Here is an 18,869-nt window from a genome sequence, read left to right as displayed (position 1 = left end):
TATGAGGCTGAGATGCAGACGAATACCATTGAAAGCATACAGATTTGGGTGCTGAAAGGCTCACTGATCATCACGGTCGTCTGTGCAGTTTTGTGCTCGAATTTGATTGCACATTGTCTTAACCCTTGTTTAAAAAGTTTACGGTGCTACTGGTTAAAGCTAATATTCTGCCATCTGGGCATATATCATTGTAACTAGGCGTATCACTTCATGCTTAAGTGACGTTGATACACAGAGGTCAGTAAGGTGTGCGTGTGAAATTTCTCAGGGAAGCTCTTATGTTACTAAACGAGAATCTCTCAGATGGCTAAAGTGGTGGTCCGCAAGCCGCCAGGACATTCTAGCCTGGAAATGCCTCCTTTGGTGTCTGTTTTGTCATCTGCACCACCACACACTTTACTGTGGGACTCCTCAAGCCGGACGTGGCTGCACTGCGCACTTTAACCCCTGGCCAGCAGCCCAGTTGTAACCCTCTAGCCTCACCGGCGGTGATCCTGGAGGTTAAGCTCCTGCCAGCACCAAAGCCCTTTAAGTCTGCAGATGGGAGCCATCCAGTTCCTTGACTCCCACTCATAGAGGAACTGTGTAAGTCAGCAGTCTATAAACTCACGTCACTTAATAGAAGACCCTATTGATTCAGCTGTTATTAGGTTTCTAGCCTGACGTTATTGTACTGTGCATTTTATTTACCGGCCTGTAGCCCTAGCATGAGACCTCCACTATGACTAGTGGGGAGTAGGCGTATTAAGGCCGGGATGAGGATGCGACAGGTCCGGCAGGCTCCCTGACATTACAAAGGTAGTTCTTTGAACCTGCTCTGCTTTTCAAGTATAATGGTACTTGCTGCACACTGCCCTTTAAACTAGTTTTACATCGAGCCAGACTGCAACAGTGAAGGGATTTTTACCCCCAGCTCGCACCAGTCCTTCACTCGGACGGGCACTTTCATCCTGATGGAAGTGTTCAGACTACTCTTTATTCCACTTGCATGGTACCCCACCTGGCACTTTGGATACCACACACTGTATCGTGTTGGACTCATGGTACCTTAAGTGTACTGGTTTTAATGATGCTACGGTGTTGTGTGTGTATAAACACATAAAATTTAGTAATTGTTGGGAGCCTGGAAACAGTGCGTTTTGTACCGCAACCTGAATGTTGATGGTTCCGGGGCAGGACTGTAACACTTGGCTTTAAATGGTCTGGGAAGCGCGTAAAGACAAAGCACTATCTGCCCTCCAATTATTCTGAGCAAGAGCTAGCTTCATCCTTTAAGACCGTGTACTGGCTTAGCTTCATAATTAGCTCGGTTTGATATCCTTTAAATTGCTCATGATTATTTCTAAGGCCTGATGAAAGTTCATTGGAATACACTCCCCGACATGCCTTGGACACTGCACTTTCTCCTGTGCCAACTGAATCCTGCAAAATAGCACAGATGGTTGCTAACCATTAATTTGTTGTTTCCTCGTCTCAGCACGTAGGTAAAACCACCTACCATCAAATGCTCTGATCCCTGTAGGTCGCAGTATTGGCATGTTGGATTCTGTGTACTGAGCCACATTCATTTAGAATTATATATAATCAGGTATTTGGGAAAGAATGTAACTGTAAAATCTCAAATGAAAATTTAGTATATTACCCTTTGAGAAAAGTAAGGTTTTTGCAATCTCATCCCATTGCCTGATATTGCATACCTATGTAAAGTTCCCACATGCAGAATTCTGATTTCACTCAGATGTTTCCCATTAATGCTAGTATGGACGGCTGGCTGTCTAAGCTCACAATGTATGATGTACTTAATGGGGCAAGTGGGGGATTGGAAGAGTGGTAAAATTCTGCTTATAACTTGTGCGCAGTGAATGTTTTGGTCTGCCCTGGACAACGTTCTGTTGTATGTCTGCAATTCTTCCAACACTAATGTTAATAATGCTTCTTCTGCCCTGCCTGGTTATTTCTGGTTGGTGAAAACCTTTTTTCCTCCCTCAGTTGTCTCCATTGAGGACCCCTTTGACCAGGATGATTGGGCAGCCTGGTCCAAGTTCACAGGCAGCGTAGGATTCCAAGTGGTTGGCGATGACCTGACAGTGACCAATCCCAAACGTATTGCTAAGGCTGTAGAAGAAAAGGCGTGCAACTGTCTGCTGCTAAAAGTGAACCAGATTGGCTCTGTCACAGAGTCCCTCCAAGCGTAAGTGAGACTGAGGAAGTGCACTGAAGGTGCTTGGGAATCGGGTGGTCATGTTACATCTGCAGGAGTAAGTAAATCATAAGAGGGGGCAATAGTCTTGTGAAAATAGGTTAAAGTGAACCTACTAGCGAGCACAACCGTTAGGTGTAAGTGAAGCTCTGAAAAGGCTGAGGAGGCCAAATGGTGATTATTTGGCTAGTTTCTTTATACATACATGTGAGAGTAGATGCATTTGGTCACACACCATGTAGCAGCTAAGTGCAGGTCCTGGTGAGATTGTTTATGACCTGGCCAGTTTTCTGGTGCCTGCTGATTTTAGTAGACCTTTAACTGTCCTCTGTCCCTGTGCCACAATGTGCGCATGTTTGTTACATGGTTTTACCAGCTAGTTGTACCTACAGAGAGCGGTGTCTTGGATAACAATTTCAGAAATCTAGTGCCAGCAGAAATAGGTAGACTAAATGGGACTAGGTGCTTACCTAGAACGTCCCTGCTCGTGCAAGGGTATGTGACACTGAGGGTCTCAAGAGGTTCTAGCACTTAGATTATTGCAGCATTCAAGGCATTAGGTGATTGCGGGGGATCATACGTTAAATCGGCCAGTCATCTCCTAGAAATGCCAGGCTGCGAGTGCATGGGATTCAGCCACACTAGCTAACCTAAAAGCCATAAGGATGAAATGCCCTAGCAGAGCTTATAAATGCTGTGGTAGATGTAGGGCAGATTGTGAGGAATCTTGCATGATAATCCCAGTGGTAATACAGTTGAAATCTTATAAAGTTAATGTAGGCGCCACTGCAAATGGAAAATCTGAAACTGTGAGACCTTATTTCATGCTACACCACACTTTTACAAGAGAGCTGAGGTTCAGATGAGGCATTATTTCTGAAAAAATAATCCATTGCCTCCTATTTTCCCCCCTCAGTTGCAAGCTGGCGCAGTCTAATGGCTGGGGAGTGATGGTGAGCCATCGCTCTGGAGAGACTGAAGACACCTTCATTGCAGACCTGGTGGTCGGTCTGTGCACAGGGCAGGTAAGGAACATCTGACTCGTAGTATCTCTGCTGCTCTTCTAAACTTTAGTTTCCGGTGGCTCTTAACAGTGACACATTGTTTTGTGCTGGGCTTTGAACTAGCAGCTTTGCTGAAATAGCCTGCTGAGAGCAGTGGCTTGTTTCATCATTGAGAATTCCAAGAACTATACCCTCGCTCACAACCAGGTATTGCTCCTAGTAGAGCCCTACCATTGTTTTCCTATTGAGGACTCCCAAATAATTAATGTTTAGGTTTCCATATGTTCTAATAACTGCTCCTTTACAATACAAAAGCCAACTCTGGTGGCATTGGCATCTTTATAACAGAGTATGCCATCTGCCCCAGGCTGGCCTTACATTGATACTATAATGGGGTGTTTGGCACTAAAGCAAACTTACATCTTTTGACTAATCCTACCTTTTCAGATGCCTGTTGAAGCTTCCCACTGCCAATTGACCAAACCTCACCAGCTCCATCTGATCCTCGGAAATAGCGGATGCAAGGAACACAATGTGCCTGCCCTTTCAAGTGTCCATATCCCCTATCCCACAGCCCCTATCAGTAACAGCAGATCTAGTGGCCTGGCACATTGGCTGACCACTTAACTTGCATCACTCTAGATGAGCCTATAACCTGCTCAGACTAAACTTCTGACAGCAACGAAACCAACAGTGAGGTCTACCTGCCACCTTAAATCACATGTCGTCCCCAGTGCCATCTCGATCCCTACTTTGCCTCCAGTAGCAGCCACCGTCACAAGAGCACTGCAATTCTAATTCAGGAGTCCAGCACGGCCAGGGTCATTGTACAATCACTGGCCTCTTCCCCTCCCTGACGCCACTAAAAACTGGCATGTAATTAATCAACCTCTTACTCATGATTTGTGTGCTCAAGTGAGTGGGTCTATCATGGCGTCATTACCTGCAAAGAGGCCCAGACATGAAATCATGTGGATATTTGCATATGAAATACACCACAGAACCCGTCTGCTCTTTCACCTGTGCCGTAGTCTACACAAACGTAATACCTGTTTGACACAGCATTATTAGTACCGTTCATTTGGGTACTACAGGCATGGACACAATCTACACATCCACACCACTGACTTGTTTGAGACCTGCAAACTGGTATCCCTAATGTCGTCAACACACGCTGAGGTTAACCTCACTGTACAACTACTAACTACCTGAGATGTTGGTAATCTCGCAGCCGCACTCATCAAACTGTCAACTTACTCATTGAGCTCTACTAACATTACCTTTTGGTGTCCCCAAGCACTGGTTCTGTCGCTCTAACAGCAACATTGTACTTTTGGATACCCTCTTAAGAAGCTTCATAGTGGGCTGCTCTGTGCATGCAGGTGATCCCCAAGATTCATATCAAAGTAACATCCGGGGCTCACAAAGAAAGTCCTGACGACTGTCCAGTCAAAAACTGGATGCATCATAACTAGTTATGCCTAAACCCCTCCTCAGCCAGAGTTCTGGCTGCTAGGCTTTACCGAACACTCCTCCCCCTCCCCCCCCCCCCAATCTCTTCCCTCCAACCCCCGCCTCCCCAATCACACCAACCACCACCCTTCCTCCTATTCGACTGACCTTCATTGGCCCTGCACTCTTTCCTTTTTTAAGTCCATAACCTGGGTGTCACCCTTTGATGCTAACTTGTCACTGAATTCAAAGTTGGAAAGACTTTGGTGCAGTGGTTATTTTCAGCATTGACTGCAGTAAAATTTATGGAAGTCAACAAGTCAAAGGACCTAGCTTGTCTTCGAAGCACAAACCGCTTCATCCCCTGGTCTCTTAGTGCTTGTTTACCTGTCCCTGATGCCACCATACCAGTCCACAAGGTGCTGATGGAGTACCTCGAAACAAATCCACGAACTGGGAGATTTCAAAATGTAGAAGTAGCTTACTCGGCCTAGAAGTGTCCACCCTCTTGCTCCCCATTCTTCTACCAGGTCCCTTTACAGCAGATCAGCTGGATAGTAGCGCGGTCTACACTCGAATATCCTCACCCCCCCTTCTCTTGTACAAGTGGGTCGCTGGCACTGCCATATCCGCATTATACAAACAATAATCCGCAGACTGCACCAGGAAGTTTAACTGCAGGCCACACATGTAGAATGTGTACACTGCTGTGCAGTATGGCTACTGTGTGGGTGCGAGGTCCTGCTCCTGTCTGTTCATTGTCACCTCCACATTGATCAAACGCAGGAGCGTAGGTTATGTGGGTAAAATGCAGAAAGTCAGATGAGCTTGGCCTGTTATCCAGCCAGTTGCACGAGGTGATGCAGGTCGGGTGTCGCGTCGCTGGCTCGATGAGAGGGTTGGTGGAAGGAATGCTTGTGCAGGGCTACAACTGAGTGCACATCTCTCTTTTTCAGATCAAAACTGGAGCCCCGTGCCGGTCTGAACGTCTCGCAAAGTACAATCAGCTGCTGAGGTATGTAGAGCTGAATGACTCGTGCAGAGCGGTGCAGCTTTTGTAGAATCATAGAAAGGGATACTTGATTGACATATGGTCCCCGATGTAAGGGGAGTCAAGGTTGCATTACCAGAAAGAACACGTTGATTAGATTATTCCTGTCAGCAGCACGCCCGGGTGGTACTTGTTCTCTAGCAGTAGTGCATGAACGCGTCTTCACCAGGATGATCCCACATGGCTCGTGTAAACAGCGCTGCGACTTGGGGGTTACCTTTGTGGGGGCACATGCTAACCTACGCCGCTAATAGAATCTGTTCCTAAATTGTGACTAGGAAAACCGAATAAGGGCTGTGGCTTGGTCTTCGGTAACCAAGGACTAGTGCAGAGGTTCCGCCCATGGGTGAGATGAGCACGTGGATATGCAAAGTAGAGCTTGTCTAGGTGTCAGATTTAAGAGACGCCCACGTGAAGGCAGATGAATGAATACGAATGAGTTTTGTATGTGAGGTCATGGGCAAGTAGACCTGATGGGGTGTTTACTGCCGCAAATTATACATGTCTGAGATGTTCTGTGCCGGCTGCCTGACACTAGTTTTTCTTATAGCTAAACTGCCTACAAATTATAAATTGCTGGCTGCACGTTAAATCCTGGGCATTCACAAGAGTAAATCCTAAAATACCAGCGTCCAAGATCGCACTTCATATAACGTGAAAGGTTTTTATTTACTAAGTCCATTCTGTTTAATCCGGCCAAGGGACCAGCTTGGATGGCTAAGACATTGGAAGGTGACATGCCTAAAATGTACTCCAGTTTAGAGTCCAACCCAGTATGTCAAGTGCTAGCGTGTGAACTTTAAACCCTCCCATTTCAGCATGCTGTGCTCGTGTTTGGCAAAAGCAGACTCCGGAGGGCCCCTCGGCTGAACGATTCAGAGCAGCAGTGAATGCCATTAGATAAAGCCTCGATAGAAAAATGCTACCGATATTTGGGTGCCCTATTGGTGCATTGCATTTCACTGCTTCTGTTTAAGCCAGGAACCGTCCCTTTTGATGTTTTTTGGCAGATAAGTGTAAATCTGTGGTTATTTAAAGAAGCCAGCTTTTCCCCTCAGGCGCAGACTCAGCAAATATGTTCATTTCTAAATGACGCTCTACCTTCGCACTATTTTTTGGTAAATTGCTGGTTTCTCCCACCATAATGTCGCCCTCTTTTCTATTGTCACAGAATTGAAGAGGAGCTAGGGAGCAGTGCTCGCTTTGCTGGTCGAGACTTCAGGAGACCACTTGTGAACTAGTGGCTGGGCGATGCGGTCCGTTCTGGAACATGAGCACTTAACTAGTCACCCTACAACTAGATAACGCACACCTCGAGGACCAGCGGACAGATCGCACAACCGTGCAGGCTCGCCTGACTGCAGGGCTCCCGGTTACCCCTGCACTGTGACCGCCGCTCTCAGCTGCTTTGCTGCTTCTTAGGATGTCTCCAGGTTTTGTGTTACATTCTTGTGCCTATCTTCATCCTTTCTTGTGATGTCTTATGGCTGTAGCCCCCAGTACTTGTATTGTGCGTACAGAGTGATAGCACAGATGTGGTGGAGTTTGCACATTGTACCTAAGGATCATGTAGCATTGTACTTTAATAAAGAGCTCTATGTGAACCATCAGTTTGAAAATGGCTAGTCTGTTTTTTTTTGTTTTTTTTTTTAAATGGAACATTTTTTCTTTTTGTATTAAACATAAGATAATAAGACCACTGGACACATTACCTCCCATTCTTCTCTCCACTTCCTCTTGTGGGAAGGGGCGGTCACATCATACGTTTGTATCGCAGCGTCTCGAGTCTGACTTTTTGTTGCAGGTCAATATTCCCAGATGTGTTGTCCAGAGGATAGTCCCAGGTTTGTCTCCTCTTGAATCTGGTACTCGCCGGATACCAGTCTTGTATCTCGATGTCTTGTGGCCTCCGCTTTAGATGCACATAGGGGAGATTCCTTGGTCAGCAGGTGAAGGGATAAGGTGTACGAGTGTGCCAAGAATGGGAAGGAGAGGCCTTTAAAATACAATGGCTGTTTTAGAAGGGGGCACATGTGCGAGATGAGGCGAAGCATATCCATAACGAGCAGAACCCACCGCAGTGAATTATCTTTAAGAGCTGTTTACAATAAATTTAACAATGGCCCAAGGAAAAGGCTGCTTGTAGACCAGACACTGCCTGATAGACTTGCCTATGCATTTTTGGAAGGCGAGTCTGTTGCAGTTGCATTCTGTTGGGATGGCTTAGTGTAGTGGATTTTCCACGTGTTCCCTTGTAACCCTCAGAGCACATGCTCTGCTCATAGATAAATGGACGAGTCCGGACATCCTGCACTTGCATATTTGGTGGTAGTTAGTTATCCTGCATAAGGAGGTCTGGCCCTTGCTTACGAGATGCTACTGTCAGAGGTTCACAAGGGCAAGTGCATGCCTGCACTTAAACCCTCCATGCATGCCTGCACTTAAACCCTCCATGCATGCCTGCCCGTAAACTATCCATAGGGAGTAAGTTGTATGCCTGCAAGACGCTTAACTATTACCTTGCGACGCAACCGTCAGCAGACCAGGCCAGCCAACCCATGAACAATTCTGTAGGCCTATGAGGTTGTGAGCCTGCTTGATGCTTGTCGCTTAGTGATATTGTGTTCCCTCCACCAGAAAAGCAGTGCTGGTTCACCAGAGTAATTTTGCTATAGATGGTCTTAAATTAATCCAGTACACCTTGATGTGTGTGTAGGTGGGGTTGGGAGTCTCCACAACAATTGTCTTGATGTACAGGATGAGAAAGAAACATCTACTGGGATATTCATTCCAGAGACATATCTGGAAACAAGCATTGGCAAAGTCCATGGGTTTCACTTTTTGTTTTTTTTTGTTTTGCATCCTATCTTACTAGCTGGATTATAAATATTAGACCAATATTATAACAATGTTTATTTTAAATTAGATAAACTGTTAATAGTTGTCGTGTTGTCTTTTGAATTAATATCCCAGGGTTCCAGACTTGTAATTTGTACCTTATTTAATATGGCATTGTATTAGTGTAGTAATATATAGTTAGTAACGGCCACTGCACTTTCTGTCCCATTCAAATCATGCCCCAACTGCAAGGTAACCGCAACTGTGACTGCCTGTTTAGTAGTAAAATATAGCAATATTAGGGGTTTAGAGGGGTGCCTAGAGCTTTTGGCCCTGGTGTCACTGCACCTGCTGCACCATTCAAATCATGCCTTTTAACTGCAAGATAACCACAATTGTGACTGCCTGTTTAGTAGTAAAATATAGCAATATTTGGTGCTTAGAGCAGTTATCACAAATTTTTGCTCTGGTGCCGCTGCACCACTAAAATTGTGACCCTAGTGCCTGCCTGTTTAGTAGTAACATATAGCAATATCAGGTCTTTAGAGGAGTTCTGAGAACTTTTGACCCCAATGCCACTGCACCTGCTGCTCCATTCAAATCATTACCCTAGTGCCTGCAAGATAACTGCACTTGTGTCTGCCTGGTAAGTCACTGAGAATAATTCGAAATAAAAATTGCCCAATTATACAAATTACTTTTCTATAACAAGCATTTGCAATGCAATAGTCTTGCATTTGCTTGAGTTGGAGCTACTGGCTGGACTTTTTTGCACATAAATTGGTCAACCCTGCCTTATAATTTGGTTTTTTCCTGTCACATAATTCCAGTGGCCCTGCATACAACTAAAGCACTTCCGTTTACCTTCCTCAGTGACCGCTATGTATCCTGTCCTCTGACATGGCGAGATGACATTAGCGTGCCATTCATATGGTAACACAGCAGTAGCTGTGCCACATACGGTAATATCACACTTGTTGTGCCACATACGGCAACATCACGGTGGCTGTGCTCATGCACCAATTTTACAACCGCGTTCCCACCCGTGAACCTCACATTAACTCACCCTCGCATCGTGGTTGGTTTTTTTTTTAAAATAGACTGCAAGAACACAAGTGTTGTGCAGGCAAAATCTAGAGGAAGGATCCTAATGTTTGTCTTCGGTCCTATAAAAGCTGTCAATCTACAAAGATTCTTATGTTCGATGGCATGTGTGGGTTTAAATACATAATTTGCATAAGTTTGCCATCTAGTGTTGGGTCCGCAGTGTTGCAAGTTTGTTCAAAGAATATTTTTGAGTCACAAGATCGAGTGACTCCTCCTCTCGTTGATACTGCGCATGGGCATTGAGTCCTTAGGTAAATTGTTTCTCTCTGCTGTCTGGTTTGTACGTGTATTCCTCTCGCTACAGTATTCCTCGGCTCGATCTATTCTGAATTCATTTGTCTTTCTTTCAGCGACTGTATTTCAATTGCACCCGAATTTCTACATCTAGAGTCTGCTTACTGCCCTTAGGGGTACCAGCGCCTGTCTCTGGGCTACTCCTCCACATTGTGTCAGGATATGCAGGCCTGATGCAACTGACTCCATTTCAGTTTTGCCCTCGATGCCATTCGGAAGTCCCACACACCGACCAACACCTGGTGTGTAATTTGTGCTAGTCTCCGGACCATATGGAAGAAATCTGTGACGCCTGTTGGTGGTTTTGATCCAAGACTGTCCAGGACTGAAAAGTGTTGATTGGAGATGGCGTCGAAGACACTGGACGACACTCCTGATATTTTCAGGCAAGAGCATGCACAGGAGAAGATTGAACAGAGGCCTTCTCCATAGAAGATTCGGAGTCGGATGCTCAAGCGGACATTGAAAGTTCTCAGCCCTGACCTCTCATATAAATACACTTTTTTATTTTTTAATATAAAATAAATACACATACCACCACTGCCTTCAGGCTGTGGTCTGATCCAAAAGTTTTGGATGCTCCACCTTCTGGCTCAGCACTGAAAATAGCTCTGCATCTCATAGAGCCTCTCGATTGGTCGACCCTTCGATTCAAGTGTTTCAGCTCTGAGCAAGAAGCCTTCCACATCTCCATCAGAGCCGACAGCTTAGATTAGACATAAGATTTCTACTCCGAAAACTTTGGAACTGAAGATTCTGTCTTCCAGCGACTCCAGTTATTCCTCAGAAGCAGCTTCACCTGTGGAGCCAATCTTCGAAATAATGGATGCTTGTCGGCACCAGCTCCATATCCAAAAGGTAACAGGAAAAATAATTGCTTCTCCCACTGTCCCAATCAAGAGAACTTACTTTTCAGGAGACCTTGGCCCCTGCTCCTCCACCTAAAAAGGTCTCCAAAGATGAGGACAAGGCTACAGTTCGACCTCCGCCTTCTCCACCACACTCTCTGCTGCTTCCTTACTCCTCCACCTATTATTGAGCCACAATTTTGTCCACAAGGTTCACCACCACCTCAGGCAGATGACTTGTGGAACATTCCACAAGATATTGACCTATGGAATTCATATGATCTGGATCCCATATTACCAAATGACCCTGATTTATACCCTGCATGCCCTTCACTTCCTGATGATGCAACTCCATAGCAGCAGGTCATAGCTCAGGCAGCTGCATATCACAACATACAAATGCACATTGACCCTATTAAAGAGGATTTTTTCTTCAGTACACTGACTATCATCCATAAAGAATGTCCGTTTTTGTCCATGCTACCAGCTATGCTTAGACATGCCACATGCATTTTTAAAGAATCTGTTAGGGGAAGAGTTGTTACCCCAAGTTTTTTTTTTTTTTTTTTTTTTTTAAATAATAAACTATATTTATCCAGTCACAAATCCCTCCCTTCTCTACAGTTGGAGATACACCTCCCACTGATGAGGAGAGCAAAAAATGACATGCACCAGGTAAGAAGGGCTGCACAAGCTGCCAGTCATTTGTGTATCACCAATTCGCAGGAACTACTGACATGCTCAGGGCCCACTGGGATGAAATGATCTTCTCCAGTACCTCCCAGAGGAACATCGCAAAAGGGGACAGGAAATAGTATCTGAGGGCCAAACTATTTCAAGCAACTCTAGTAGGTGTGCCACTGATGCAGCTGGTACCGCAACATGTGGTATTTATACAAGTATTAATAGAAGCCATGCTTGGCTCTGATGCACAGGCTTCAGGCCAGAAATTCAGTAGGGGGTTCTCAACATACCTTTCGACAGGGAACATTTGTTTGGTCAGGAGGTTTACCCAACAATAGAAAAGCTCAAGAAAGATTCTGAAACCGCAAAGACTATGGAGGCCCGACTCACCATACCATAAAGGGGTCATTTTCATCACCCACAATTCAGGAAAGGCTTCAAAATATCTACTGAGCCTTCCACCTACCAAACCGAGCAAGACACCCATTCCTATAATAGTTTCCTACAGAGGTGTAAACAATAAAGGTAGAGGAAAGGCGTCCACCTCTAGAAGGTTCTGCCTCTAATACATGCCAGTGACTACTAACACCTTCCACCAGCTCACACCTCTCCAGTAGGGTGAAGACTAATGCATTTCTATCGACAATGGTCCCGTATCACCACAGATCAAAGGGTTCTATCAATTATCCAACATGGTTACTGTCTAGAGCTCATCTCCACCCCACCAAATATTCCACCTCCGGTTCACAAACTTTCACAAGACCATCTTACTCTTTTAAAAGAAGAGGTACAATCTCTTCTTCTCAAAGGGGCCTTAGAGCCAGTTCCCATCTCACAGCAAGGGTTGGAGTATACTCCCTTGTACCAAAGAAAGATGTGTTACTAAGAAAGATTCTAGATCTGACCACTCAGCATTTCCATATGGTTACTCTCCAGGATATCGTTCCGCTATTACAGCAAGGCGACTTCATGACCGCTTTAGATCTGAAGGATGCACACTTTCACATCCCCATTCATCCAGCACACCGCAAATACCTCAGATTTGTAATTGTAGGGGAAACCTTAGCAATTTAGGGTTTTACTATTTGAGGTGACAGCCACCCCTAGGGTCTTCACAAAGTACCTAGCAGTAGCTGCAGCATTCCTCAGAAGAGAACACATCCATGTCTTTCCCTACTTGGATGATTGACTCATCAAAGACAGTACCATATGTCCGTCACACTAACTACAGTAGACCGTCTCCGCACCCTGGGATTCACAGTCCACTTTCTCAAAGCCCACCTCCATCCTTTACAGACACAGCCCTATCTGAGGGCAGTTCTCAATGCACAGTCAGCCTAGACATATCCAAGCTTCTCTCAAATTCAAGCTTTTCAAACTTTTCTTTCCCAACTACAAGAAAACCACACTTACACAGTGAGAACAGTGATGCAGTTATTAGGGATGATGGTGTCATGCATTGCCATCGTTCCCCATGCCAGACTACACATGCGTCCCTTACTTCAGTGTATCTCTTCAGTGATCTCAGTCACCAGGTCCTCTCCAAGATCTAGTGTTGTTGGACCAACAGACTTGCTGCGCTCTGTAATGGTGGAATCCCACCAACCTTTCCAAGGGGTGGCCATTTCATGATCTTGTGCTTCAGTTTACTCTGACTATGGATGCATCACAGACAGGTGGGGGAGCTCCCCTCAATAACCTCACAATACAATGATCCCATCCAACAAACATCTCACATCAATTACTTGCACAGGCAGTGTTTCTAACACTCAATGCCTTTCTACTTCAACTCTCCCTCAAAGTGGTTCTAATCAATACAGACAACATGACAGCCATGTATTATCTGCAGAAATGGTGTTGGGGGGGGATCTTTTCAGGTGTGCCATATTGCTCAGACAATTTGGAAATGTCACTTACTGGCAGAGTATCTCCCAAGTATGGACAACCAGTTTGCAGATCTCAGCAGGATGCAGCAACAAGTCCACAAATGGGAACTTCACCCACAAGTACTTCACCTGTACTTTCAAATGTGGGGAACACATAAATAGACCTCTTTGCCACCGCAGAAAATTCAAAATGCCAAAACTTTGTGTCCAGGTACCCACACCCTCGGTCCAAGGGCAATGCTCTATGGATTAATTGGTCAGGGATGTCTGCTTACGCTTTTTCTCCTCTCCCACTCAATCCATTTCTAGTTCGCAAAATGAGATGACTCACCATGATCCTTTAGCTCCCACATGGGCCCTTCGACCTTGGTTCACAATACTATCGGATTTGTCTGTAGTTCCTCAGGAGAAACTTCCAAACAGGCCCGAACTTCTCACCCAGAATAGAGGTCAAATCAGACATCCAGACCCCAAGACACTCACTCTTGCCATATGGCTCCTGAAGTCATAGTTTGGTTATTTTAATCTTCCCTCAGAATGTATGGAGATTCTAAAGGAGGCATTTAAACCTACAACTATATGGTGTTATGCTGCAAAATAGAAACTTTTTGTCTGCTCCTGTCAATCTAAACACATTGACCCACTCAAAGCCTCAGTTCAAGCCCTTGTTAGTTAGCTGCTACATTTACAAAAAGCAAACTTGGCATACTCATCTATTAGGCTTCATTTGGTGGCTATTGCAGCTTACATCCAAAATAGACAACATAGCTCTTTATACAAGATTCCAATTATCAAAGCCTACATGGAAGGTCTCGAGAGTCATGGCACCCAGGGTCCCCCCAGCTCCATCATGGAACCTTAATATTGTACTCACTAGACTTATGGGTCCACCTTTTGAGCCTGTGTATTCCTGTCCTTTGTAATTTCTTTCAATGAAGGTAGCCTTTTTTGTAGCTATCACTTCTCTAAGACGTGTAAGTGAAACACAGGTTAACATTAGAAGAACCATTCTTCCAGTTACATAAATAGGGTAGTTCTTAGAACAAACCCTAAGTTCCTTCCAAAAGTAGTTTCATAATTTCACATTAATCAATTGAGTTACCAGTCGTTTTCCTCACAACCAGACTCAGTTGCATAGAGAGCTCTTCACACACTAGATGTTAAAAGGGATCTTGTGTATCACATTGATAGAACTAAACAGTTTAGGAAATCCAAACAGCTTTCTGTAGCATTTTCAATGCCTAAAAGTTAATTCAATAAAAAAAAAAAATGGCATAGCCAGACTGATAGTAAGGTGTATTCAAACTTGCTATCTTACTGCCAAAAGGCAGTTGCTTATTACTCCCAGAGCACATTCCACTAGAATAAAGGGTGCTTCTATGGCTTTTTTTTTTAGGTAACATTCCAACAGCAGACATTTGTAAAGCAGCTATTTGGTCTACACCACATACATTTACTAAACACTATTATGTAGATGTTTTAGCACGGCAACAAGCCAATGTTGGCCAAGAGGTGCTCGGGGCACTTTTTCAAGCAACTCCAACTCCTACAGGTTAGCCACTGTTTACTTGGAGGGGACTGCTTTACCGTCTATGCAAAGCATATGTATCTACAGCCACACATGCCATTGAATGGAAAATGTTACTTACCCAGTAGAAATCTGTTTGTGGAATGTAGTGCTGTAGATTCACATGCGCCGTCCCTCCTCCCCAGAAGCCTGTGGTGGTTGTAGTAGCATTCTTATATAAATATTGTATATATATATATGTTTGATGGCATGTGTAGCTGCAGATACACATGATATGCATAGTCCTGCCATCTAGTGTTGGGCTCAGAGTGTTACAAGTTGTTTTTCTTTGAAGAAGTGTTTTCGAGTGACTCCTCCTCTTCGGCTCCATTGCGCATGGGCATCGACTCCATGTTAGATTGTTTTCTTTCCACCATCAGGTTAGGACGTGTTTCTTTTCGCTCCGGTAGTTTGAATTGGAAAAGTTCTAAAAGCTCTCTAATTCGTCAGTATTGTTTTGATCGCGTATCATCTCTCATTGACACTTCGGTTTCGTCGAATCCAACTTCTTTACTTGCCCTTCAGGGCGCCTCATGGACCAGTCCCCATTTCGCTTCTGTCCTCGGTGCCATGCCATGTTTCCATAAACAGGCCAACATCTCGTCTGTAATCTGTCTCCAGACCATCGAGAGGATACTTGTTAGGGCTGCAGATCCTTCCGCTCGAAGAAGACTCTACGAGACAGAAGAACGCGAAGGTTAGAAATGGCATCTCGAAGCACCGAACGTCTCGACGTGAGGAGGAGATTATGCACACCTCAGTCTCCGTCCGAGGGTCTGATTCCGAGTAGGAGTCCGAGTAGGACAGACCGGTCACAGCAGGACAGCACGTGATTACGCCTGCCCCTGTCCAATCCAAGCCCAAACTTAAGACCTCGGGAACGCCCCCGCCAGAAGGACATGGCTCAACCCACAAAAAGACCTCCGGTGACCAAGCAACAACTTTGGCACCGAAAAGGCCACGCCACCGAAGCCTTCAGATTCGAGCCAAAGCACTGGCTCCAAAACAGGCAAACACTGACCCATTGAGTCGAAGCCTCAAAAATCACTTTCTGAGCCGAGGCCAACATCCACTCCCGGCCTTTCGATCCCGAGAAAACCGGCTTTGGAGCCGACAATACCCAGCTACACAGAGGAGCATGGACTTTCGAAACAATTTAAAGAAAGCCATAGATTTTCGGAGGAACTCACACAAATGGAGGACATTGATGAAAGGCAGGCCAGAATTCATATTCATAAAGACACTGGCAAGATTATAACTGCACCTCCTCTGAAGACTACGAGGAGGCTAGCCTTTCAAGGACAATTGGACACTGATCAGCCGCCAGCTAAAGTGCCAAGGCCTAAGCAAAAATCTCCACCTCCACAATTTTCACCTAATCAGTCTCCTCCTCATTCTCCTCACCCGCTTGTCTCTCCACCTACTACTCCTACACCTGCACAGTCTCCTGTACATTCTGTAGACTCACAACAGAACAATGTCGATCCATAGGATCTCTGTGATCCAGATCCCATTTCGGATAACAGCCCAGACTGCTATCCTTCCAAACCATCACCACCAGAAAATAGCACTGGATACACTCAAGTTCTGGCTAGGGTGGCACCATACCACAATGTCGCCATGCACACCGAGCCTTTTGAGGATGATTTTCTCTTTAATACATTATCTTCCACACTACTTACCAGTCCCTTCCCATGCTTCCAGGCATGTTAAAGCACGCAAATCAAATATTTCAAGAGCCAGTCAAAGCCAGGATCATCACTCCCAGAGTGGCGAAAAAATATAAACCACCTCTTTCTGACCCGGCATTCATTACTCAACAACTGCCTCCTGACTCTGTAGTTGTGAGTGCAGCAAGGGAAAGGGCCAACTCTGTCATCTGGTGATGCACCACCATCAGACAAGGAGAGCAGGAAATTCAATGCTGCTGGCAAAAGAGTAGCATCGCAAGCAGCCAATCAATGGAGAATAGCCAACTCCCAAGCACTACTGGCTAGGTATGATAGGGCCCACTGGGACGAGATCAAAGATATCATCCAGCATCTCCCCAAAGACCAACAAAAGAGGACACAGCAAATAGTCGAGGAAGGGCAGGCTATTACTAACAACCAGATTAAATAAGCCCTAGACTCAGCAGACACAGCAGCTAGGACAATCAATACTGCTGTTACTATTCGGAGACGGTCGTCAGGGTTTAAGCCTGAAATCCAGCAGGCTGTCCTTAATATGCCATTCAATGAGAAACAGCTTTTTGGCCCTGAAGTTGATGCGGCCATTGAAAAGATGAAGAAAAACTCAGACACCGCTAAAGCCATGGGTGCTCTGTATACTACACAATAGGTTCATTTCGGAAACCTCTATACAGGCGTGGTTTTAGAACACAAACACCTGAGGCATCCGCCTCACAATCCAAATCACCTTACCAGCCTCAATACCAACGAGGTGGGTTTAGAGGAACTTATAAAGGCCAATTCCCCATAGGTAGGGGAAAATATCAGCCAGCAAAACAAGTCTCACAGCCAAAACAGTGACTCTCTCCACCTCTTCCCTCATCACACTTCACCTGTGGGAGGAAGACTGCAAACGTTCCACAAAAATTGGTTACCCATTACAACAGACAACTGGGTATTGTCTATTATCCGCAATGGTTACTGCATAGAATTAGCACAAATTCCCCCAGATATACCTCCAAAACCACACAAACTCTCCTCCCAACACATCTCCATGTTGCAAAAAGAAGTACAGTCACTATTAATCAGCACAAGCCATAGAGCTTGTACCACACGATCAGATAGGTACAGGGGTTTACTCCTTGTACTTTCTTATTCCCCAAAAATATGGAACCTTGAACCCAATACTAGATCTCAGAACTCTCAATCTTTACATCCTATCAGAACACTTTCACATGGTAACACTACAGGAAGTAGTCCCACCCCTACAACAACAAGATTTCATGGCAACATTAGACCTCAAGAATGCGTATTTTCACATACCCATCCATCCAGCGCACAGAAAATATCTCTGGTTTGTAATACGGGGAAAACATTACCAGTTCAAAGTGTTACCCTTTGGGATAACAGCTCCCAAAGTATTTACAAAATGCCTTGCGGTAGTTGCAGCCTACCTAAGAAGACAACACATCCATGTCTCTCCATATCTCAACGATTGGCTAATAAAATCCAACAGTCATACACAGTGTCAAAACCATACACATTATGTAATACAAACCCTACACACTCTAGGGTTCTCTATAAACTACCAAAAATCCCACTTGCAACTTGCGCAAATTCAACAGTATTTAGGAGCCACACTAAATACGCAAACAGCACTTGCAAGCCCAAGTCCACAAAGAGTGCAAGCATTCCACAATGTATTAGCACAAATTCACTCAAACCAACAGCACACAGTCAAATTTGTAATGAAACTGTTGGGCATGATGGCATCATGTATCGCCATTGTCCCAAATGCAAGATTAAACATGTGGCCCTTACAACAGTGCCTTGCAAAACAATGGTCACAGGCACATGGTCAACTTCAAGATCTAGTGTTGATAGACCGCCAAACATGCATATCACTTCAGTGGTGGAATTCCACAAATTTAAACAAAGGGCAGCCATTTCAAGACCCTGTGCCTCAAACCACACTTACAACAGATGCATCAATGATTGGATGGGGAGCACACCTCAACAATCACAACATTCAAGGACAATGGGACACCAAAAACAACAACTTCACATAAATCACCTAGAATTGCTAGCTGTATTCCTAGCACTCAAAGCCTTTCAACCTCTTCTCGTTCACAAACACATTGTGATAAAAACAGACAATATGACTACAATGTATTACCTAAACAAACAAGGATGGACTCACTCATCACAACTGTCCCTTCTAGCACAAAAGATTTGGCATTGGGCAATACACAACAACATTCACCTAGT

At 44.9% G+C, this 18,869-nt stretch overlaps 1 protein-coding gene across 3 annotated transcripts in view; it reads left to right on the top strand.

The window, feature by feature from the left end:
• The window catches only part of ENO1 (enolase 1), a 35,379-nt gene extending 28,062 nt beyond the window's left edge, over nucleotides 1–7,317 (top strand). For all 3 annotated transcript variants that reach the window (XM_069241149.1, XM_069241152.1, XM_069241151.1), the window contains exons 9-12: nucleotides 1,990–2,191; nucleotides 3,117–3,225; nucleotides 5,613–5,671; nucleotides 6,879–7,317. In XM_069241149.1, the coding sequence (XP_069097250.1) occupies nucleotides 1,990–2,191; nucleotides 3,117–3,225; nucleotides 5,613–5,671; nucleotides 6,879–6,948 (440 nt within the window). In that variant the 3' untranslated portion in view covers nucleotides 6,949–7,317. The remainder of the gene's footprint in view (nucleotides 1–1,989; nucleotides 2,192–3,116; nucleotides 3,226–5,612; nucleotides 5,672–6,878) is intronic.
• Nucleotides 7,318–18,869: the final 11,552 nt, after the last annotated feature.

Source organism: Pleurodeles waltl, chromosome 6 (genome assembly GCF_031143425.1).
Source record: "Pleurodeles waltl isolate 20211129_DDA chromosome 6, aPleWal1.hap1.20221129, whole genome shotgun sequence".
NCBI classification, from domain to species: domain Eukaryota; kingdom Metazoa; phylum Chordata; class Amphibia; order Caudata; family Salamandridae; genus Pleurodeles; species Pleurodeles waltl.
Note: the sequence above shows the minus strand (reverse complement) of the source record. Positions and strands in the feature narration are given on the sequence as shown.